The sequence below is a fragment of the Schistocerca piceifrons genome, chromosome 1, assembly GCF_021461385.2.
Source record: "Schistocerca piceifrons isolate TAMUIC-IGC-003096 chromosome 1, iqSchPice1.1, whole genome shotgun sequence".
NCBI lineage: Eukaryota > Metazoa > Arthropoda > Insecta > Orthoptera > Acrididae > Schistocerca > Schistocerca piceifrons.
The window spans coordinates 659221382-659246223 of NC_060138.1; the positions used below are offsets into that span (position 1 = coordinate 659221382).

General features: G+C 45.1%; 1 protein-coding gene across 1 annotated transcript in view; it reads right to left on the bottom strand.

The window, feature by feature from the left end:
* The window catches only part of LOC124805437 (protein phosphatase 1 regulatory subunit 21), a 218962-nt gene that overhangs the window by 171043 nt on the left and 23077 nt on the right, over nucleotides 1–24842 (bottom strand). The window contains exon 3 of the mRNA XM_047266002.1: nucleotides 1336–1458. Within this exon, the coding sequence (XP_047121958.1) occupies nucleotides 1336–1458 (123 nt within the window). The remainder of the gene's footprint in view (nucleotides 1–1335; nucleotides 1459–24842) is intronic.

The following is a 24842-nucleotide window of genomic DNA, read 5'->3' on the forward strand; positions in this document are numbered from 1 at the left end:
ACAGAGTTTATGGGCGTCAGATAACTGGTGGAGCCCTTCCAATTTGTAGTCACTATAATTTATAACAACAGTGGCAAAACATTTGTCTATAGATAGGATGATTATGGCATGATTAGTTTTGAGGTTGCGTACGGCTACTCTTTCTTCTGCTGAAAGGTTGGTGTTCTGAGGAAGGAATAGAGGGATGGATGGTGAGGCTGTTGGAGGTAAGGAATTTGTGGAAGGTGATCAGTTGGTAGTTAAGTGGGAGGGGGGAGTTCAAGGTTGAATGGTTGTATAAACTGGAAGAGGCAGGGTTCAATGTTGGAATTAGGTTGGGTATGGTTGGAGGGATTGGCAGCAAAGAAGTGTTTTCACTGCAGGGATCGCGAAGGAGAGCAGATTCCCAGCTGCCCGCCAGAATGAATGGCCACCACCAAACTGTGGCCAAGAGCAATGTAAATACCCTGTGGCACAACATGCAGATGAACATAATCATACTCGATTTCAATGGCTGCTTCACTTCCCTAGCTATCTGGATCCTGCCCTTCACCACAAGCTTTTCTGAACTGCGCAGATGGGAGTTATCCTTTCAACACGTTTTCCACTCCCATAATCATCCCAGCCTCAACCTGTGGTAACATACTGTCCTAACACCCTCCACCCAACAGTTTCCACCCCCTCTGTCCTATCACCAGCTCTCCATTCTCATCTCCCATCCTCTTTGTTTGCCATCCTCTGCCAATGCACCTGTGATCTTTCACCTTTCCCTGCTCTTCTCCTTGATCATTCCATTTTCCCTACCTCATGCCCCACAGCCTCCTGATGCTCCACCCATTGGCATTCTAGTCCCTGCAAATGCCATCAGACACTGCTGTTCTCTTCCCCCACCTGTACACTGCTGCTTCCATCCCACGTGATAGTTGCATTCTGGCCTGAGCTGTGGGCATTGGTGGTCTTGCGTGTGTGAGGCATGCTTGTGTGTTTCTCTTTCTCTGACAAAGGCTGTGGCCAAAAGCTTATGTGTAAATGTCTTAATTGTGCCTGCCTGCAACTTAGTATGTCATCTTTATGGTAAGTAGCAATCTATCTTTTACTGCATTGTTGTTACAAAAATACCTACAATCTGTATTACAAATTATAAGTACCTTACAAAATTATACACTTTCTAATACATACTTCATACGCAACTATGGTGATCACATAATAAAAAGCAAAAAATTCATCTAGATAATGTTTTTGCACCCTCTTAGTATGCTAATTAAATGAAAACTATCAGCAATACTGCCAGACTATATTACAACTACTTTTACAACAACATTATCACAGTACAAGTGTTAGAAACAGTAAACTCACCATTGATACAAGTCTAGCATTTTCTTCTATTTTTAACTGAAATTCTTCATCAATAATGTGATTATCATGGTCCAACAGTTTCTCTGATTCTGAACTTTTCAATTTGCCTTTCTTCACACGAGACTAAAAAACATAAAAAGTCTTTTAAAATCAAGGTCTTTAGGAAGGGAAGACAAAAACAAGCACACACAAAGTGGCATTCTGTTATACAAGTACCTCAAAACTCAGTATGGGGAGGGCAAGATATATTTGACACTAGTGCCATGTTTTGGTCTCACTACCTAAGAGTTCTTGTTTATTAATAAACATATCAGAAATCTATCAAAATAATGGAAGTGATGATGAAAACTTTAGAAGATAGTGTCAGGAAAACAGTGAAAGAAATCAGCGGATGAATGGATCACATGTGAGATGATCTAAGAAATGGATGACATGAAGAAATTTAACTATGTAAATACAGTATTTCAGAAAGCAGTACAATAAACTGAACAGTGCACTATGAAGGATAAGGCGTGCAAAGACTTGACATTAACAAAGAATGAACGGAACTATACCCATATCGGAATTGCAGTGATTGACAAATAGTTTTTTACAAAGCAGCAAGCATAGCCAACAAACACTCAGAGAATGAGCTTAGTTCCATCTCCTGTTTTGTACACTGTTGCCATATCACTATGTGGATGACAATTACAGCTGGTAACATAACTGTTGTTATTTGTTTTCATAATATGCTTACTTTTATCATAATATGCAAAAGAAGTGTTGCAGTGAATAGTGAAAGTGAGCAGCAAAGTTTTACACTGTTAAATCCTCTACTGTGCCATGGCCATAGGACATGCGAATAACAGTGAACTGCCAACCTCATCCCTTTCTATGTATAGCTGTCAGTCATCCTGCTTTCTTTATCTTGGTACAGAAAATCAGGAAAAGATTAGGTAAAACAAATGAAGAAGCCAGAAATTGAACAAAGAGAAAAACCCTCATAAATCGATAAACAACCACAAAAATACCTATGAAAATCTAGCTTCAGAGTCTGTAATTGTGAAAAAAAAATGGATTCATTATGTATAATCCTTTACCATTTAAGGTCATAGCATTACCACAAGTCAAAATAGAGAAGACTTGCAATCTGTGTGTGCTGTCCGCCACATTGGAAACTTTGTTTCGAATAAACAAGAGGTTGAAAATGGTATAGTTGGCTGTTCGTAAACTAAATGGAGCAACTATCCACTAGGCTACCATTATAATAACCAATTTTCAGGTGTACTTTCACACTTGCTCTATTAAGGTCTACCATAGTGTGTGGAAATAAATCTGCACTTAGTCAATTAGTACAACATCTGAAAAACAAAAGTGCCTCAAACACATTCCATTTACACATATTCAACCATCTTTATTCCACTTTAAGGATCTGAAGCCTTCCTCTACGACTGCTGAGTATAGTTTTGGTGATACATAATGTCACCATTATATTTATTTTTCACTTGTGAATTTCCCACATCTAAGTGGAGTTCTAAGGTTGTTTTATATACTTCCTCAAAGTCTATGATAACCCAATAAAGCAGTAACTCATCCATGTTGTTTGTGTTTTGAGTGTTCACTCTAAGTGTTTACATACTCACCATATCATTCTATGACAAATATTGTTAAAATTAGTAAATCAACAAATATTCACAAATGGATAAAAGTTAAAACATTAATTTAGGTTTGGTTTCAAAACATTATGCTAAGATACAAATACAGGAACAGAATAAATCAAAAACAAAGGAACACTGACTTGAGGCTGGCTAACAATTTTTTATTAAAAAAAATTCCAGAATACATTTTTTAACTCTTTTGAAGTGAATCTGAAGTTTCAGCAATATCACAGATCTCAAATGATGCTACTGGCATCAAAGATGTCACAGGTTTCCCCTCAAGGTCCTCTCAATAAAACCGCAGCCCAGGGCAGCAGCGTGAAGCCATCTATCATGGCCAACACAGCATCCTACTGTTACTGGACAGTGGCCAATTACCCCCGTGTCAGCACACAACACATGCTATCCCTATTCATCACAAAACTATGTCTGTCCAGGTACAACATGGAATATAACACTAACCTCACGGTTGTTAGATGCAATCTGAGTGCTGCTGCTGCATTTCTTCTTGCTATCAACTTGATAAAAAGTCTGCTCACATTAATTATTGCTCAAAAAATACGCGAACACTTGAAAAACAGTTAGTAAATCCCAACCAACACACTATATGGATGTCTCAGAAAGGGTCACACACTGCATGTCGTACCTAATTACGGAAACCAGGCAGGGTTCAAATGGTAGCCCCTATCTCTGTATCTGTTTATGAGATCACCATAGACTATAATTTTGATGGCTTCCTTGCTGCCCCAAAATCGACTAGCCCAATTTAGTAGTCTAATCCATTCAAAAGTGAACATTTTCCTTCTGTCCCAGCTGTATTCACTGACTGGCAATTTATCTTTCTGCCAATACAGATACAATTCAAGGTGAGTGCAAGCTGTAGTGCACTGGGCAGAAACAGAGTTGCATTCTGTAGTGCTGAATGGAACACATCTAGAATGTTCACCTTGGACAGAAGGAATCTGGCTACCAGGCTTATCCTTGAATTCTGCTGCTTTGCTGTCTTAAAAATTACTTAGAAATCAAACCAAGGGTTCAGTTTAAATGGTGACTGCATCATTTAACTCTAAATTTTCCACTGCATAATTTCAAGCCTAGTAAATTGTAAATAGAAAAAGTAAATACCAATTTGGAGTTGGTTTCACAGTAGCCAACAGAATAAGAGGAAATATCATGGACTTCAAAGCTGTCCACAAAAGAATATGCTGGATAAGAATGAAAGTTTTACAATCTAACAATGGTCTCATATAATGCAACTACAAAAGGTAAAGATGATAATGAAAAAGACAGTTTCTACGAAGACCTGAATCAATATATGAATGATATGATTTAGAAATTTTCCTAGGTAATGCCAAAGCAGGAAAAACAGGTGTTTCTGAGACCCTACAATGGCCCCCATAGTCTACATGATTCCTCCAACAACAACAGAATGAGACTAGTCAATCTGGCAACTTCAAAAAACCTAAGGATCATGTATACCTACTTTACTGAAAAACACATTTATAAGATAACCTGGAAAATACCAGTCCAAAAAACACAGAACCAAACACACACACATTAGTGAGTGCTAGACACAAAAGTGTTATCGAAAATATAAAATCTCAAAGAGGTGCAGAAATAGGATCAGATCACTATATTGTGCTCACAGTTTTTTGTGAAAGGACAGAATACAGAAACTGCAGGAGAAGAGATGCAGACCAGAAAATAAACACAGATTTACTGAAACAGGACCACATCAAGAACAGATAAGCAATTCAAATTCTAATCAGGTTTTCTGACATGGAAGAAGAGGGAGATAATGTAGACAAGTTACGGTCGAAGCTCAAGATCAAAGTCAAACAGGCAGCAGAAGAAGTGTTGAAACCATTGGAGAGAAGTAGTAGTAGTAGAGGATGGTTTAACGGTAAGTGTAGACATACAGTCAAAAAAAGACTGCAGACAAACAAACACGATGAAAGAGTACGGTCGGGATACATGAAGGCAGCTAGAGAAGCAAGTAAAGTCCTCCAAACAGAAACGCGAGAGTATACAGTGTGTTACAAAACGGTACCGCCAAACTTTCAGGAAACATTCCTCACACACAAATAAAGAAAAGATGTTATGAGGACATGTGTCCAGAAATGCTTAATTTCCATGTTAGAGCTCATTTTAGTTTCGTCAGTATGTACTGTACTTCCTCAATTCACCGCCAGTTGGCCCAATTGAAGGAAGGTAATGTTGACTTCGGTGCTTGTGTTGACATGCGACTCATTTCTCTACAGTACTAGCATCAAGCACGTCAGTACGTAGCATCAACAGGTTAGTGTTCATCAAGAACGTGGTTTTGCAGTCAGTGCAATGTTTACAAATGCGGAGTTGGCAGATGCCCATTTGATGTATGGATTAGCACAGGGCAATAGCCGTGGCATGGTACATTTGTATCGAGACAGATTTCCAGAACAAAGGTGTCCCGACAGGAAGACGTTCGAAGCAATTGATCGGCGTCTTAGGGAGCACGGAACACTCCAGCCTATGACTCGCGACTGGGGAAGACCTAGAACGATGAGGACACCTGCAATGGACGAGGCAATTCTTCGTGCAGTTGATGATAACCCTAATGTCAGCGTCAGAGAAGTTGCTGCTGTACAAGGTAATGTTGACCACGTCACTGTATGGAGAGTGCTACGGGAGAACCAGTTGTTTCCGTACCATGTACAGCGTGTGCAGGCACTATCAGCAGCCGATTGGCCTCCACGGGTACACTTCTGCAAATGGTTCATCCAACAATGTGTCAATCCTCATTTCAGTGCAAATGTTCTCTTTACGGATGAGGCTTCATTCCAACGTGATCAAATTGTAAGTTTTCACAATCAACATGTGTGGGGTGACAAGAATCCGCACACAGTTGTGCAATCACGTCATCAACACAGATTTTCTGTGAATGTTTGGGCAGGCTATGTTGGTGATGTCTTGATTGGGCCCCATGTTCTTCTACTTACGCTCAATGGAGCATGTTATCATGATTTCATATGGGATACTCTACCTGTGCTGCTAGAACATGTGCCTTTACAAGTACGACACAACATGTGGTTCATGCACGATGGAGCTCCTGCACATTTCAGACGAAGTGTTCGTACGCTTCTCAACAACAGATTCGGTGACTGATGGATTGGTAGAGGCGGACCAATTCCATGGCCTCCACGCTCTCCTGACCTCAACCCTCATGACTTTCATTTATGGGGGCATTTGAAAGCTCTTGTCTACGCAACCCTGGTACCAAATATAGAGACTCTTCATGCTCGTATTGTGGACGGCTGTGATACAATACGCCATTCTCCAGGGCTGCATCAGCGCATCAGGGATTCCATGCAACGGAGGGTGGATGCACGTATCCTCACTAACGGAGGACATTTTGAACATTTTCTGTAACAAAGTGTTTGAAGTCACGCTGGTACGTTCTGTTGCTGTGTGTTTCCATTCCATGATTAATGTGATTTGAAGAGAAGTAATAAAATGAGCTCTAACGTGGAAAGTAAGCGTTTCCGGACACATGTCCACATAACATATTTTCTTTCTTTGTGTGTGAGGAATGTTTCCTGAAAGTTTGGCCGTACCTTTTTGTAACACCCTGTATAAACAGCAAGATAACACTGATAGGAAAGGAGCAAACAGTACGCAATACAAGAGACTTTTGCAGGACAGTCAGGTGCTTAGGAAAAGATATAACATGAGGATTGACATGATCAAGGGCAAAGTAGGCCAATCGATAACATATGAAATGAAAGCAACGGAGACTACAAAAACTATTTGGAAAAACTCCTGAGTGTGGATGACACTGTCAACAGCACTGTGACAGCAGCATTAGAGGAAGAAGAGTATCATGGAGGACAGAAACACCAATAGTGAAGAATGAAATGCCAAGCAGAGAAGCCGTAGGAGAATCCATAGAAATGCTCAAGAGAGGAAAGGCACCAGGAATATATGGCATACCTGCAAAGACGCTGATAGAGGGAAGATATATCCTACAAGAGAAAGTATACCATCTAATCCGTTTAATTCAGAGCGGAGAGAGCATCCTAGCACAAAGGAAGCAGTCTGTTATCTTCCCATATTAGAGAGAGGAGACAACATGAGATGTAGGAACTATAGAGGAATTACCTTAATATGCACAACTTACAGGATCCTGAGTATATTGTTGCTGAAGCTGCTAACACCACACACTGAGGAAGTACTTGTAATCTAACAAGCAGAGTTTAGGAAGGGAAAATCAACAGTAGACAAACTACATATAATAAGGCTAAAGATGTAAAGATCTGGGAATCTTGCAGAGATTTTCTCTGTCTTTTTCGTGGGCTTCCAAGAAGCATGTGACAGTGTGAACAGGCAAACACTGGAAATGACGCACATTCCTAGAAAACTAATAATAATAGCACAAGCATGTATACAAGGAACAACATGCATGGTGGAAGTGAATGAAAAAATGTCAAAAAATGCAATGTGAAAAGAGTGCGACAGCGAGACTGCCTCTCCCACCTCCTGTTTAATCTGGGTCTTGAAAGAGCACCAACAAAGGTGATGAGCCTGGAGACAGGAATACAACTGGGTAGAAGAATCAATGCTCTTGCTTATTTAGATGATGTAGTTTTAATAGCACAAAACTAGCAAAATTTAGTTCATACGGCAAGAGCATTCATGGAAGAGTCAACAAGGGCAGGCCTGAACATGAATATGGATAAGACCAAATGCCTTGTGAACAGGGAGAACACTTAAAACCTTTAGATGTACACAGTAAAATCTCTGAACGTGCAAAAGATTTTAAATATCTTGAAGCTGTACTCAGTGAAAGAAATGAGACAGACCAGGAAATAATGGCAAGAACCCAGGCAGGTAAAACACTAGGATTTGGATCTACAGAATAGCAATATATCCTGTCATCCTATATGGAGCAGAGACCTAGACTATGACACAAAAGACAGATAAACTCCTGACATTTGAGTATGCTGTTCTGAGACAGGTTTTTAGACCAACGAAGGATGGACACAAGTGAAAAAAAAAAGAAAAAACCATGAATTGCAGGGATTGCACAAGTCACAGGACATAGAAGCTGTGATAAGAGAGAGGAGACTGAGGTGATATGGGCACATAACTTGGCGAGAAGAGACTATCACCAGGCAGGTGGTGGAAGAAGACACCAGATGCAACAGACCGAGGGAACACGACAGCTGAGATGGTTGGTTGGTTGGGGTTTAAGGGACCAAATAGCAAGGTCGTCAGTCCCTTGTTTCAAATGTGGTCCATTCCGATAGTGTGACATCTCAGAAATATCAGAACAATAAAATGGAAAAGGCTAAAAAATGTAAAAGGGCAGCCATGTTGTCAATGGCAAAAACAAAATGAGGTAAGCCAGCAAGAGAGCAAACCCAACGCTATGCTGAAGCAGCAGAGGCAAGAGCACCTGCGACTTAAAAGTTGCAACTGCTAGAATGTAGAAGTACGTATGGGAAAAGGAGACTAACCAATCCCAAAAAAAAAAAAAAAAAAAAAAAAAAAAGTAAAAGGGGAAGAAAAGAGGATCTTGGTCAGGGAGGGGAGTCAGGAATCTCCAAACATGGCTTACAGTGGGAGATACCCCAACACTCACCGCCCTGCCCCAACACCAGAGAGAGATTAAAAACCTTAAAACTGAGAATAAAAACCACTTTCCCGGAGGAAACCTAAGACCAGGGAGACCATCCGGGAATCGTCAGCCAACATCAAAGGCAAAGTGTGGGGGAGTCTGTACTTAGCATGCAGAGCCAAAAGAAGGGGGCATTCAACCAAAATGTGGGCTACTGACTGGAAGGCTCCACAACCACAAAGTGAGGGTGGCTCATCACACAAAAGAAAACCATGGGTCAGCCTGGTATGGCCAATGCGGAGATGACATAGTGTGGTCGAGTCCTTTTGGGAGAGGCGAAAGGAAGAACGCCACGGGTCTGGTGTAACCTTGATCGCACAAAGTTTATTAGACAGGGAAGTAGCCTCCCAAGAGTCGGCCCATGATTGTGCGAAGTGGGATTTGATGTGAAGCCGTAAATCCGCTGCAGGAAGGGTTACAGAAAATGGGGGGTAAGTGACTGCTCCCCCAGCCAAACGATCAGCGAGCTCATTACCCGGGATACCCACATGGCCAGGGACCCAAAGGAAGTCAATGGAACAAGCAGCACGGTGAATATCAGCGAGATGGTCATGGATGGCAGAGACCAAGGGATGGCGCAAAAAACACCGGTGAACAGCCAGAAGGCCACTCATTGAGTCCGTACATAACAAAACACAGTTGTGTTGGGACTGTTTAATAAAGGTAAGGGCCTGGGAAATTGCCATCAATTCTGCTGTAAACACCCCACATGTAGGTGGTGGCAGATGATTTTCCGTGAAAAACAGACGACGTGAAGGCATATCCCACATGATAAGCAGATTTAGAGCCATCAGTGTAAAAAACAACAGCATCCCGAAACTCCCATAAAAGTCGGCGTAAAAACGAATGGAACACCATCGGGGGGATGGAATCTTTCGGACCTCAGCGGAGATCCATCCAAATTCGAGGCCGAGGAACTTGGAGCGGAGGAGGAGGGGGGGGGGGGGGGGGGGGAAAGCGCGGAGCACAAAGAAGGAAGCTGAAAATCACGGCAAAGAGACGCAAGGCGGAGCCCAACCGGTAATCAGGTGGGCGACGTCCATGGTCTTGGAACAGGATAGAATAGGAAGGATGAGTGGGAGAGGAACAGACAGCGAGTGCATAAGACACCAGAAGCTGGGACCGCTGAACAGAAAGGGGGGGGGGGGGGGTCCTAGCTTCAACCAGGAGACTATCAACAGGGCTAGTAGAGAAGGCACCGGTATACGGAGTAGGAGGGAGCGGTCCGCACCCCAAGAGGAGTGGGCAAGGAAGCAAAGGACATAGAGTTTACAGAAACAGCCTACCTTCAGAAGTCTGATATGGGGCAGTCAAGTGAGCTTGTTGTCGAAAAGAAGACCCAGGAAATGAAACTGTGGGACCACAGGCAATCGTTGTGCATCGAGATAGAGCTCTGGATCAGGGTGGATCGTAGTACGGCGACAGAAGTGAACCACCCGCGATTTTAAAGGAGAGAATTGAAACCCGTGTGAGAGAGTCTATGCAGAGGCATGCCGTATAGCACCCTGGAGCTGCCGCTCTGCAGAGGCCTTCGAAGAGGAACTAACCCAAGTGTAGAAATCATCCACATACAGAGCAGGGGTGACCAAAGGACCGACAGAGGCCACAACTCCATCTATAGCAATGAGGAAAAGAAGTACACTCAAGACAGAACCCTGTGGGATGCCCGTCTCCTGGGTCTGTGCAGAACTAAAAACTGTACCAACCCAAACCCTGAATGACCGATGGAACAGGAACTGGCGGATAAAAATCGATAGTGGGCCCCGAAGACCGCACTGATGATGGGTAAGTAAGATGTGATGGCGCCAGGCTGTGTCATAGGCCTTGCGTAGGTCAAAAAATACTGCAACCAAATGGCGGCACTGGGAAAAAGCCTGCCGAACTGCGGATTCCAAGCGAAGTAAATGATCGATTGGAGACCGTCCCTCTCGGAAGCCACACTGGTAAGGGGACAATAGATCCCAAGATTCGAGGACCCAATTGAGCCGAGGGGCTACCATCCGTTCCAGTAACTTACAAACAACATTGGTCAGACTAATTGCCCGATAGCTGTCAACAAATGGGTTCTTACCAGGCTTAAGGACAGGAACCACGATGCTATCCCCCCACTGAGAAGGGAAGTCACCCTGGAGCCAGATACGGTTAAAAACCCGGAGAAGATGTTGCCATTGTGGAGCACTGAGATGTTGAAGCAGTTGGTTATGAATGGAGTCTGGGCCAGGGGCCGTATCATAAGAAGAAGAAAGTGCGGAATGAAATTCCCATTCAGTAAAAGATTCGTAGTGAGATTCTGACTGACGCGGGGTAAAACATAAGGTGGAAGCTTCGGCCCGCTGTTTCCGGTGAAGGAAAGCAGCTGGATAGGAGGCTGATGCTGATGCCATTGCAAAAAGGGTTGCAAGATGTTCCACGAGAATCAACGGGTCCGTACAAAGGCCATCTGGGAGGTGAAGGCCTGGGAGGGTGGACTGCTGATGGCAAACTTGGAGAGAGTGAAGTGTAGCCCACACCCGTGACATAGGGACAGTAGAACTGAGGGAAGAAACAAATCGTTCGCAACATATCCGCTTGCTCTGTTTGATTAAATAATGGGCCTTAGTGCAAAGGTGCTTAGAGGTAATAAGGCTGGCAACGGATGGGTGCCTCTTAAGGTGCTGCAAAGCTCGATGGCAATCACGGATGGCAATGTCAATGGCCGTACTCCAACATGGGACTTGCCGGCCACGAAATGGTCCAGATGAGCGCGGTACAGCAAGGCTAGCAGCGTGAACAATTGCGTCAGACACGTCACATAGGACATCATCAATACAACCCAACAAAGAGGGAGAAAACACGACCTGTGCAGTGTATAGAGGCCAATCGGCGCATTGGAAAGACCAACGAGGTAACCTGTCCATCGGGGAGCGAAAAGGGAGACAGAGAACCAACGGGTAATGGTCACTATGACAAAGGTCGTCGTGTGGCGACCAGTGTAATGAAGGGAGGAGGGAGGGAGAAGAAAGAGAAAGATCAATGGCAGAAAAGGCACCATGACCACCACTGAAATGAGTAGGGGAGCAATCATTAAGAAGGCACAAGTCATGGTCTGTAATAAACTGATCTAAGAGAAGACCTCGTCTAGATGGAAATGCACTGCCCCACAAGGGATGATGAGCATTAAAATCCCCGAGAAGGAGGAAGGGAGGAGGAAGTTGCTGAAGAAGGGCAGTTAAGGCAGCAGGTGTAAGAGTCCTGTCAGGAGGGAGATAAAGATTGCAAACTGTGACCTCAGAGTCCAGGTGGACCCTAACAGCAACTACTTCCAATGTAGTTTGAAGAGGAATCCACATGCTAGCAATGTCTGTACGGACCAATGTACAAACGCCACCAGAAGCCCGCAGGGGTCCGATCCGATTATGACAGAAAACACAGAACCCACAGAGGGTCGGTGAGTGATCATCAGTAAAATGAGATTCCTGTAGAACCACACAAGCTGCAGAGTAAGGCGAAATAAGGGACTTCAATTCCGGAAGGTGATGGTAGTATCCATTACAATTCCATAGGATAACCACGGAACGATGATTTAAATGGGGGTTGAACAGGCTAAAGCCAGTCATACCACCGGCTCACCAGCCATCAATGACAAGGAGGGGGCGACATCCATGAACGACAGGTCAGAATCTGGTGGTGAAGCCAGGGATGGGACCTCTGGTGACACAAGAGGCTCTTTGTCCCAGGACTAATCTTTCTTCTTCTTTTCTGGTTGAGATCGAGGAGGTCTGTGTGGCATAAAGGAGCCAGCTGCAGCAAGATCGGGAACAGAAAGAGATCGGGCGACCTGGGGGCCAACAGGCCGCAGTTCTCACGGTCGTCGTGTGGCAGCAGACCTTGTGCCGGGAAGGGGCATCCTGGGAGGGGCGCCCTTGACCGGCAGACGCCAAAGGAGTGGGACACTTCTCCAGATGAAAAGGGGGAACAGCACCAAGAGGAGAAAGTGTAGGAGCCGCAGGGGAGGAGGGGAGGAGAGGGGTCCGGGATTGAGGTAAGGAAAGGGGAGGAAGGGGTGAAGCTGTAACTAAAGCATAACTAGACGTCATGGACACAGGGTGAAGACGTGTATACTTCTAATGAGCCTCTGTGTAGGTTAAACGTTCAAGGGACTTATACTCCTGTATCTTCTTTTCCTTCTTATATACTGGGCAATCTGGTGAACGTGGAGAATGATTGCCATGACAATTAACATACACAGGAGGGGGAACACAGGACTCCCCTCATGGAGTGGACGTCCACAGTCACCACAGAGAGGGGTCTGCGAACAGTGGAAAGACGTGTCCAAAACACAAGCACTTAAAACACCTCATAGGAAGTGGGATGTACGGCTTCACATCACATCGATAAACCATAATCTTTACTTTCTCATGGATGATATCCCCTTCAAAGGCCAGGATAAAGGCACTAGTATCAATGCGATTGTCCTTAGGACCCTTCTGAACACGCCAAAAAAGTGAACATCCCGCCGTCCGAGATTGTCCCGAAGATCCTCATCAGTTTGAAGGATGAGGTCCCTGTGAAAAATCACACCTTGAACCATATTGAGAGACTGGTGGGGGGTAATGGACACAGGAATTGTGCCAAGATGGGTACAGGCATGAAGGGCCGCAGACTGGGCAGCCGAAGCAGTTCTGATCAGCAACGAACCCGACCGCATCTTGCTCAGGGAGTCCACTACGCCAAACTTGTCTTCAATGTGTTCCACAAAGAATAAAGGTTTGGTATTGGTGAAAGTATCGCCATCAGTCCTGGTGCAAGTCAGATAGCAGGGAAAAGGTTTCGCCCCCAGCCGATGGGCCTGACCCTCTTCCAGGGGGTAACCATGGAAGTTAAGGCCGAAGGGGCGAGAGAAGCAGCACGAGAAGAATCAGTTACACGCATAGAGACGGCCGCAGAAGAACGGCCAGAGTTCTGAACCCATATGCGTTTCATTTGCATAGCGTCTGCCCTGTTACCATCCACTCCGATCAGGGTCTCTCCTCGCGGGCGCCATCCAGCCACAGCAAGGGCCGTCTGGCATGGCGGCCATTGCCGAGAGTTCCGATGCTCCAGGATGACGAGCAACCACTCCAAGGCTTGCATGAGGTGGTCACAGCTCAGGTATCAGAAGTGTGATCCTTGTGTGTTCAGGGGCCTCAACCAAAAGGCTACATAGCGACCCCACCACACGGGCTGGCTACCATGCTGGCTATGCACCCTAGCATCAGACAATGACGTGAAAGAAAAGATGGAATGTACTAGGAGGGCACACGTCAGAGACACTAGGTAAGGTGCTCTTCCCCAAATGGCTCACACTACGGAAGAGAAATTTAGTAACGGAGGTCAAACCCCAGAGGGGGACCAGGGAGTGCCAAAAGGAGGTGGTGATTGCGCAACAAAGCTAAATTGCAAAACCAACAGAACCAGGAGGACAGCGGGGGCCAACATAAGCAAGGACACCAAGAGAGGGAGAGGAGAGGGCGAGGGGGAAGGAGCACGGAGGGGAAGGGGAAGGAAATGCAGCCCTGGAAAGAAGGAAGGCTGAAATAGCTCGGGGCCCCGTGCTCACCACGCACATATCCACAAAAGAGTTGTGGACCCCCTGGGGGGATCTGAGATGGACTGATGAGATCAGAGAGGATATGTGTAAGATGGGATTAGCTAAGGAAGACTACGGGGATCAAGGAAGATGGAGGAGGGTGATTAGTGAGGCCAAAAACTGACTGGTTTGTGTGGCCAACCTAGTAAGTAGGGAATAATAATTTATTCTTTAACTGAGCTTATGTTGTTATATAATATTACAGTCAGTATTTAGTGTGGGCAGGGATATGAAATATCACTTCCACGTCTCAAGTGTCACTTTCTTTCCATCCCCACTCACAATTCTCAGGATGAAATATCATTAGGAAGGTCACCAATCAACTTGGAAATAACAAAAACTTGATTCAACACTAATATTACTGGTTTTTTATTATTTTTACTTGCACTTTCTCCCAAGCTCCACTCATTGGGGTACTAGGGCTGTCTCAACTCTCTCACCCTCCCAAGATCTTTTTTCATAGATAGTTATCCATGTGTTTCTAGATTCTGTTGACTTTTTTCCCTGTTGTGATTTTAGGTTACCACTTTCCAAAGGACCTCTTATTCTCACGCTATTTGTTTTCTTAGATAGTAATAATACGTTGGGTTGGAATATCTGCATGAGTTCCAAAGTTATTCTTGTTTGTTATCCCCCTCTTAAACTAACCCCACCCCCCAACATCTCTAGATGTGATAGTGGTGTCTTACACTAAGAATATATTTTTTAGGTGCTAAGTTAGATGAACTAAGTTATTTTGATAATACTCCAGGTGTTCCAGAATTGTGCTTACATGTTACCACTTTCCCAACCCCAACATCACAAATAGGTATGCTAGCAGTCAGTGTCTTAACCCTTTTGTCTTTTGGTACATATAATAAACCAAACGAGGTGGTGCAGTGGTTAGCACCCTGGACTCTCATCCATGGGGACAACAGTTCAAACCTGCATCTAGTCATCCTGATTAGGTTTTCCGTGATTTCCCTAAATCGCTTAAGGAGAATGCCGGGGCCAACACAGTGACTCCACCTCTTCACTACTGATTTTTCCTTGCTACAGAGCTTGTAGTTTCTTAGCACAGGTGACTCACAAGGAACCCCTCAACTGTGAAGTCTCAAAAGGCAAATGATAGTAACAGAATTCGATGCCCCACATATTGTCTACCATGCTACCACAATAATGGTAATGACATGTAACTCACAACAGCGTTACAGTGCTAGCAGTACTGATAAAAAGCAACACAGTGACAATGATGAACAAAGCAAGCACTGCATTATATCAACAACAACAAATACCGGCAAACAGGGTGATTTCGGATGGTTTTGTCGTTATTTTGATTGTAACTTTCGTATATATTATTAGATTAAATTGATTGTTATGGAAGTGGTAGAGTATATGTGTAACGAATAAAATATCTAAGAACTAGAAAGTGTATGTGTAGGTATATTTATCTGAGGCAGTTAAATAAAGTGTCCAAAGTCACCCCATGGATTGGGGTGATTACAGACACATGTGTTTTTTAAATCTCTGTCCGAAGTTACAGTATATAGAGGGCAAATTCAGACAGTTACTGCATTTTTTCAAATTCTACATGCTTTTTATTTGGTTTTGGTGACATTTTAAGCGAGGCCTTTGTTACGAATAAGTGATATGGAATGATATAATGAATTTTATATATTACAGATAAGTTTTTATTTTGCAAGATTTTAAAAAAAAGAGTCTCTTTGTTCACTTCTGCATGAGCTCATTTAATATTTTCACTTAAGCGAATGGAAAGATCTTCTGACTGTCGTTTGAGGAATAAATGCACCCATTCTTCTCCTGGCAAGATATTACGAAATTTCTTCGCTTTTTGGCTAGATTTATCAAGGTAGCCTTTAACTAAATATCTAATATCCAATTTAGTGAAGGGAAATCCCCAATGTGCAGCCCTCAAGATACCCTGCTTCAACATTTCTTCTTCCTCTTCTTCTTCTTCTTCTTCTTCATTTTGCATTGGCTGTCCTTCCATTTTTTTCGGAAGTGCTTCCTGCACTTTATTTTGTAGGGTTGATTTAGGTATACCATACAAATCACATGCTTTTCTGTACGATAATTCACCACTCTGGATATCACGAACAGCTTTATCTAAAAGTTCCAGGTCATAATTACACCGTGATGTAGCACCTCTCCTGCTCTTATACGTTCTTGGCATTGTCCGAAATCACCCCACACAGTACACAGTTTTACAAAAACCATCCTTATTTTATAACCTTGCACGAGAAAGTCGACAAACTTTTACAGAAATTGTCTCAATGCTGTTAGCTACTGAGCGCGTCAACAATTACGGTTACAATAACTTCCCGCTCAATGCAACAATAGAAAGTTTCCACTTTATGATAATGCATGGATTTTTAACACAGGCTGTTCATCACTTATTCACCTAGGGAAACAATTGACGCAAAGTAAAAGTTGTGGAAAGCGATAAATGCAATCTTGTACTTAAAATAACTAGCGCACGGACGTTAAAATAAGTAACTCTTTGTTTCTATGCAGTAGCAAAGAGCAAATAAGCCATACTCTCCAAATTCGCCCCAGTGTCCAAAATCGCCCCGTTTGATGGTACCTAAGTTGACAATTCTTTAGAAAGCAACTCAAGAAATTTCATAGTGTGAGAAAGACATGGCAGATCAAATACTGCCGTTTCTGCAAAATGAGTTGGTGCAACATGTGGTGTTGTACACGTTCGACTGTGTGGACAATGTACACGAAGAGTACAATAATGATGATATGTGTTTAACAAGTGAAAGACATTAAAAAAGGTGTCAAGCCATGCAGTTAATCATCCTTGTTGGACAGGGAGCCACAAATCCCATCTCCAGTAAAACATAGTAAAGTACAACTTTGTTCAAGGAGTGGTACTAAACATAATTACCTGCATGGAAAGTCATGCACAGCATAGTAAAAAAAAAAACAATTATGAACAGGTTTTGAATAAGCCCACAGCAATATGACCACGTAGTGGATAAAGAAAACTATTGAGAACAAGATGCACTTGTTACAAAAACTGGTGCTTGCACATTTCAAGGATGCTCAATAAAATTTACAGGATGTGCATGATAGTGACCTACAACATTATACACATCAAATTGTGCGCAACATAGATTACAGTTATTTCAAGGGCAGCATTGAACTGTTGCATAACTTCCAACAGTGCTCCGGAACTGGAAGACTTAAGATAACAAAATTTCAAACTATGTGTCAACTTGATGATGCACTGAAAATTACTGAATCAGCCAGAAAATTTGTAGACGAGATAAACAAACTCATCCCATCGTTCAGTACAGAATTTGCTTTCCACTTCGACCAATTGGGATTTTAAGAGTAAATGCATATGAAAGGAACCCTGGAAACTAGAGGGTATCAAGAGAGCTGTATTAAGATCAACCACATCAATACCTTAACACATTCATATACAATTATGCAGACTATTAATCCAAATAGTAAACTGGCTGTAAAGTTATTTATTGTGCTGTGTGTATGGAACGGGGGCAGCTGCCAAAGTGGAGGTATTGCTGGTGTTTGGTAAGTCTGATATGACAGAGGTACTGATGTAGTCATCTTTGAGGTGGCAGTCAGCATGAGGAAGGTGTCTTGCTGGGTCAAGTAGGACCAGGTGAATCTAAATGGATAAGATGATGATGATGATGATGATGATATTCTGGAAGAATGTGGATAGCATGTCCTGACCCTCGATCCAGATAACGAAAATGTTATCAGTGAATCTGAAGCAAGTAAGGGGTTTGGGATAGGCTGGTGCCATGCAAGTGCCTATCACTCAAACCCCAGCTTTGTTTCTAGGTAATGCCTAGAAGTAAGTGTGGTTGGTTGGTTGGTTGGTTGGTTTGTTTAAAGGCGGGAGAAGGGAACAAAATACAAGGTCATCGGTCCCTTGTTCCTGATAAAACAATGCCACAAGTGTGAGAATAAAACGGACGAAACATATAACACAATACAGAAAGAAAGGAAAAGCCACAAAGGAAGGCAACGAACACTAAAAGGAACAAAAGAGGATAAGAAAACAACAGAGAGATGCTAGAAACAGAAGAGGGTAAAACATGAAAGCAGATTACAGTGGCTGGCCAACCACGAGAATAAAAAGGGAAAGCCAGCCACTCTGCAATACATTAAAACCTCAACCCTAAAAGCACTAGGGTGGAGGACACAGAGGGGAAAAAGGACATGCGCTAAAACCTACATAGAAATATAAAACCCACTCTCACGGATAAAACGTAAAACTAAAGCTGCTGTGGAGGCACTGTTGCCCAACACCGAAGGCAGGGTGCTGGGAAAGTTAAAAGTCTGCCGCAGGGCGGCTAAAAGTGGGTAGTCCAGCAAGAGGTGGACGACTGTCATTTGGGAGCTGCTGCAACACTGAGATGGATCCCCACAATGGAGTAGGTGACCATGCGTTAGCCACGTATGTCCAATGCGGAGCTGGCAGAGGACAACTGATTCCCTGCTAGAGGCTTGCACGGAAGACTTCTACACATTCATAGTCTCCTTAATGACACACAGTTTGTTGTGCATGCTGTTATGCCATTCCGTCTCCCAAACCCGGAAAACCTTGTGGTGTAAAACAGAATGCAGGTCAGCTTCAGAGATGTCTATCTCCAGAAGCAGTTTCCGCGTCACCTGTTTGGCCAGCCTGTCTGCAAGTTCGTTGCCGGGAATTCCGACGTGTTCTGGGGTCCACACAAACACCACGGAATGGCGGGAATGTTCCAGGGCATAGATGGACTCCTTAATGGATGCTACCAGAGGGTGGCAAGGGTAGCACTGGTCAACAGCTTGTAGGCTGCTCAATGAGTCAGTACCCAGGAGAAATGACTCACCAGAGCATGAGCAGATGTACTCAAGAGCACGATATATGGCCGCCAGCTCTGCAGTGAAAACACTGCAGCCAACTGGCAAGGAGTGCTGCTAAATATGTCCTCCATGAACATATGCGAAGCCTACATGATCATCAGTCACTGAGCCATCAGTGTAAACCGCTTCAGAGCCCCAGAACACGTCAAGAATCGAGAGGAAGTGACAGTGGAGAGCGGCGGTGTTAACAGAGTCCTTAGGGCCATGCAAAAGGTCCAAACAAAGCTGCAGTTGAGGTGTACACCATGGAGGCATACATGAATGGACCGCAAATAGAGGTGGTAAAGGGAAGGACTCTAGTTCAGAGAGAAGGGACTGCACGCGAACTGCAATCTTTAGCCCCGATATGGGCCGTTGATGCAGGAGATGGACTGCCGCAGGCGGGAAAAGGAGACGGTAATTCGGGTGCTCAGGGAACTATGAATGTGTGCTGCGTAACTGGCAAGCAGTTGCGCACGTCTGATCTGCAGTGGAGGGACAACAGCCTCCACCAGTAAGCTTGTCACCGGACTCGTCCTAAAAGCTCCTGTCGCTAATCAAACCCCACACTGGAGCACATGGTCGAGTAAATGCAATGCTGAAGGTGCTGCCGAACCATAAACCACACTCCCATAGCCAATTCGGGATTGGACTAGCGCTCTGTAGAGCTGCAGCAGCGTACAGTGATCTGCACCCCAATTGGTGTTGCTCTGGCAACAGAGGGCATTGAGGTGCTGCCAGCACTTCAGCTTAAGCTGACGAAGATGAGGGAGCCACGTCAATCAAGCATCGAAAACCAGTCCTAGGAACTGATATGTCTCCAATACAGTGAGTGGATCGTCATTAAGGTAAAGTGCGGGTTCTGGATGAACGGTACGAAGCCGACAGAAGTGGATGACATACGACTTTGCGGTTAAAAACTGGAAGCTATGGGCTAGAGCCCATGACTGCGCCTTGTGGATGGCTCCCTGGAGGCGCTGCTCAGCAACAATAGTACTGGAGCAGCAGTACAAAATGGCGAAGTCGTCTGCATACAGAGAAGGTGAGACGGAGGACCCGAAAGCTGCTGCTAGACCATTAATGGCCACAAAAATAGAGACACACTCAATACAGAGCCCTGCGGGACTCATTCTCCTGGATATGACTGGAACTATGGGAGGCACCAACTTGAACTTGAAAAAGTACGGAGCAACAAGACGTTTTGGACAAAAATCGAGTGGGGCCCGGAGACCCCACTTATACAATGTGGCAAGGATATGATTATGCCAGGTCATGTAGTATGCTTTACGTAAGTCAAAAAAGATGGCAACCAGGTGCTGCCGTCTGGTAGAGGCTGTTCGGATGGCAGACTCGATGGAAACAAAATTTTCAGTGGTAGAGCGACCCTGGTGGAAAGCCGCCCTAAAATGGAGCCAGCAAGCCACTTGACTCCAGGACTCAACCCAACCGCCAACATTTATACATTCCAGCAGCTTACAAAGAACGTTGGTGAGGCTGATAGGCCGATAGCTATCCACATCAAGCGGGTTTTTACCAGGTTTGAGCACCGGAATGATGGTGCTCTCCCGCCATTGGGATGGAAAGATGCCATTGCACCAGAGCCAATTGAAGATGATGAGAAGATGTCGCATGTAGTCAGATGAGAGATGTTTAATCATCTGGCTGTGGATGTGATCAGGCCCAGGAGCTGTGTTGGGGCAATATGCAAGGGCACTGAGGAGCTCCCATTCTGTAAATGGGCGTTATAGGATTCACTGCAACATGAAGTGAATGAGAGGATGTTCCCTTCCAGCCGCCGTTTGAGTGTGCGAAAGGTTGGAGGATAATTCTCTGGCGCACAGGCTCTAGCAAAGTGCTCGGCAATTGTGTTTATGTCAGTACATAACTCACCATTTATGGTAACACCGGGGCAGCTGTTGGGGCCTGGTACCCGAAAAGACGTTTGAACTTTGACCAAACTTGGGTAGGTGACGTGTGGCACTCAATGATGGAGACGTGTCTCTCCCAACACTCCTCCTTCTATTGTTTGATAAGGTAGCGAACACGAACACAGAGCTATTTAAAGGCTATGAGGTGCTCCAGAGAAAGGTGCCACTTATGCCACTGTAGAGCTCACCAATGCTCTTTAATTGCTTCAGCCACTTCCGGTGACCACCAAGGGACTGCCTTACGCCTTGGGCACCCTAAAGAGCAAGGGATAGTGTTTTATGTCACAGAAACAATTGTGCTAGTCACCTGCTCAACCATCACATCCATGTTACCATGTGAGGGAGATTCAGCGGTGACAGTAAAGGTGAAAGTTCCCCAGTCCGCCTGGTTCAAAGCCCATCTGGGCAGATGTCCGTGTGCCTGACACTGGGGTAGTGACAGGAAGATGGAGAAGTGGTCACTACCACACAGGATGTCACGTGCTCTCCAGTGGATAGATGGGAGAAGTCTTGGGCTGCAAACTGATTAATCAATGGCCGAGCAACTACCATGAGCCACACTGAAATGTGTGGTGGCCCCAGTATTTAAGAGGCAGAGATCAAATTGCGACAGTAAAGTTTTGACATCTCTGCTTTGGCCAGTAAGCACGGTACCACCCCACAAGGGGTTATGGGCATTAAAATCTCCCAGAAGTTGGAAAGGTTTAGGGAGTTGATCAATCAGTGCAGCTAATTTCAGCGGTACTGGCCCATCTGGAGGAAGATATACATTATACACAGTTATTTCCTTCATCGCCCTTTTCTGACAGCCACAACTTCATGAGGGGTTTGAAGGGGCACATGTTCACTACAGCCCGAGTTTAGGACATAAATGCAAACTCCACCTGACACTCAATTATAGTTGCTACAGTTCCTTTTATATTCCTTATAGCCGCGGAGAGCTAGGGTCCACATTGCTGGGAACCAGGTTACCTGGAGGGCAATGCAGATAGCAGGTATAAAGCTTAACAGTTGCCGTAACTCAGCCAGGCTGAGGATGATGTCATTGTGAGACTGGGACGGCATGGAACATTCAATAAGGCAGTTTACACTTCAGGGTCACCTGCTGCCACCGACTTTTTGCCTGAGCAGTCTATATCCACTGTGTCTGAGGGTCTGGTAAGATCTAGGTCCTCAGTGGATGCCAGAATCTCCACCCCAACCTCAGCCGCAGAGCTTGTAGGTAGCGGTGGTTTAGGTGCCACTGCAATTTCCTTGTCTTAGAAGTTTTCTTTTTGGATTTCTCTTGCTGCTCCTTGGGTTTCCCTGGCTGGGAGGACTTCACTGGCTCAGTCTCCGGGACTGAGGATGATCATGAAGCCCTATGACCAGCTGCTTTTGGGCTCTTCAGCCATTGGCGGGTGTCGTCTTTCCCACTAGAAGAAACCTGAGAAGGGAGTGACCCAAGGGACCCGTTACCGCTTCCTAGCGAGAGAAGTTGAAGAAGACTTGTGCTTCTCTGGCTTAGAAGTGGGGCTGGATGTCCCCGATGGTTGGGGCGGGGAGGGGGGGGGGGGGGATGCTCCCAAAGTAGGTGGTGCAGGTGCAGGAGCAACAGGGAGGGAAATGCCCTCACCATCATGGGGGCAAGTGTAGTCTTCTGGCTCTGAGAGGTGACCTGGGTTGGCAGAGCTGATGGTGCCAGAACTGTTGTAGTGGCAGCATAAGACGATGCCATATGAACAGGATGCAGGTGTTCAAATTTTCTCTTAGCCTCAATGTACATCAGTCGGTCCAGGGTCTTGTACTCCATGATTTTCCTTTCTTTCTGGAGAATCCTGCAGTCAGGCAAGCAAGCTGAATGCTCTCCGCAGTTGACACAGATGGAGGCAGGGCACAGGGAGTATTGGGATGTGATAAGCATCTGCAATCTTGGCATGTGACGCTGGAAGTACACTGGAACGACATATGGCCGAACTTCCAGCACTTAAAGCACCACATCAGGGAGGAATATAGGACTTTACATCATACCGGTAGACCATCCCCTTGACCTTGTCGGGCAATGTACCACCCTCAAAGGCCAAGATGAAGGCACCGGTGGCAACCTGATTATCCTTCGGACCCCTGTGGACACGCCGGTTGAAATGCACACCTCGCCACTCATTGTCGGACTGCAAAAGAAGGTCTCTGTGAAATATGATACCCCAGACCATATTTAACCTCTTACAGGGTGTGACGGTTACAGAAACATCTCCCACCTTGTCAAAAGTGAGTAACTCCCGTGACTGGGCAGAGGATACTGTTTTGATAAAGACTGATCCAGATCTCATTTTGGACACGCCCTCCACCTCCCCAAACTTGTCCTCTAAATGCTCAACAAAAAACTGAGGCTTCATCATCATGAAAGATTCCCCATCAGCTCTAGAACATACAAGGTACCGGGGCGAATAAGATCCGCTGCCATCCTTAGCCTGACGTTCCTCCCATCGTGTGGCCAGGGAGGGGAATGATTTGGGGTCATACTTCTGAGTGTTGAATTGAACCCGTGATCGCTTAGAGACTGCTGGTGTTTCACTACCAGCAAGAGATGATGGACTACGCTCCATCGCGTGTCATCCACCCTGATGCCACACACTCCGACCAGGGGCCCTTCCCACAGGTGCCACCCAGCCGCAGCAAAGGCCACCTGGCAGGATGGCCATTGCCGGGAGTCCCAATGCCCCAGGGGGATGGGCATCTACACCATGGCATACGTGGGGAATTCACAGCGCAGGCATCAGCAGAGTGATCCCTGTGTGGTCAGGGGGCTACAACCAACAGGGTAAATGGCGGCCCCACCACAATGGACTGGCTACCGAGCTGGATATCGGGTGCAAAGAAATCCGTGGTCATCGTCGACACAGAAATCGACACTGCATGTTGCATGGTGGAAAACGCACCCAGGAAGGTGTCCTCCCCCAAGAGATGGAGAATGGGCAGGACTGCAATGTGACAACGAGAAAGTGGGCTAAGGATCTCAATGCACGATGGACATGATGCACCTTGTAAGGCACCCTTCCCCAATTGGCTCGCTCTTCGGGAAAATTTTGAAGAATGGAGGTCAAACCCTACAGGAGACCATCACGTAAAGGCCGAAACTTGTTAAACTCCTTTTAGAGGCCTAGTACGACAGGCAGGAATACCTCAGGCCTTTTCTAACCCCCGGACCCCATGGGGAACTAAGTGTGGGTGATGATACAGTTGGTGACTAGGAAGGAAGTAGTTGATCTGGAATCCATCAGGCATTGGGTAAGGTAGTGTTCAATGGTGGTGAGGCCATGGGCATTATGGATGTGGGATGTTAATGTAAAGGGAGGTAGCATCATTAGTGACAAGCAGGACACTATGTGGTAAAGGAACAGGAACTGTGGAGAGTTGGTGGAGGAAATGCTTTGTATATTTTATATCGGAGGTAAGTTGCAGGTAACAGGCTGAAGGTATTGGTCTACAAGAACAGAGATTCTCTCAATGGATGCACAGTAACCAGCCAAAATAGGGCATACAGAATGGTTGTGTTTATGGACTTTAGGAAGCATGTAGAGTGTAGGAACATGGAGAGCTTTAGTGGTGAGGAGAGAGGTGGGCTCTGGGTAAAGGTTCTAGGCTGGATCTAAGTGTCTGAGAGAGACTGGAGATCCTGCCAGATTTCTGGAATGGGGTTACTGGCAGGGTTTGTAGGCAGATGAATCTGACAGCTGGCCAGTGTCCTTCTGGCAAGTGGTCCTTGCAATTCAAAACAACAGTGGTGGAGTCTTTGTCAGCAGGTAGGATTCTAAGGTTGGGATCAGTTTTTA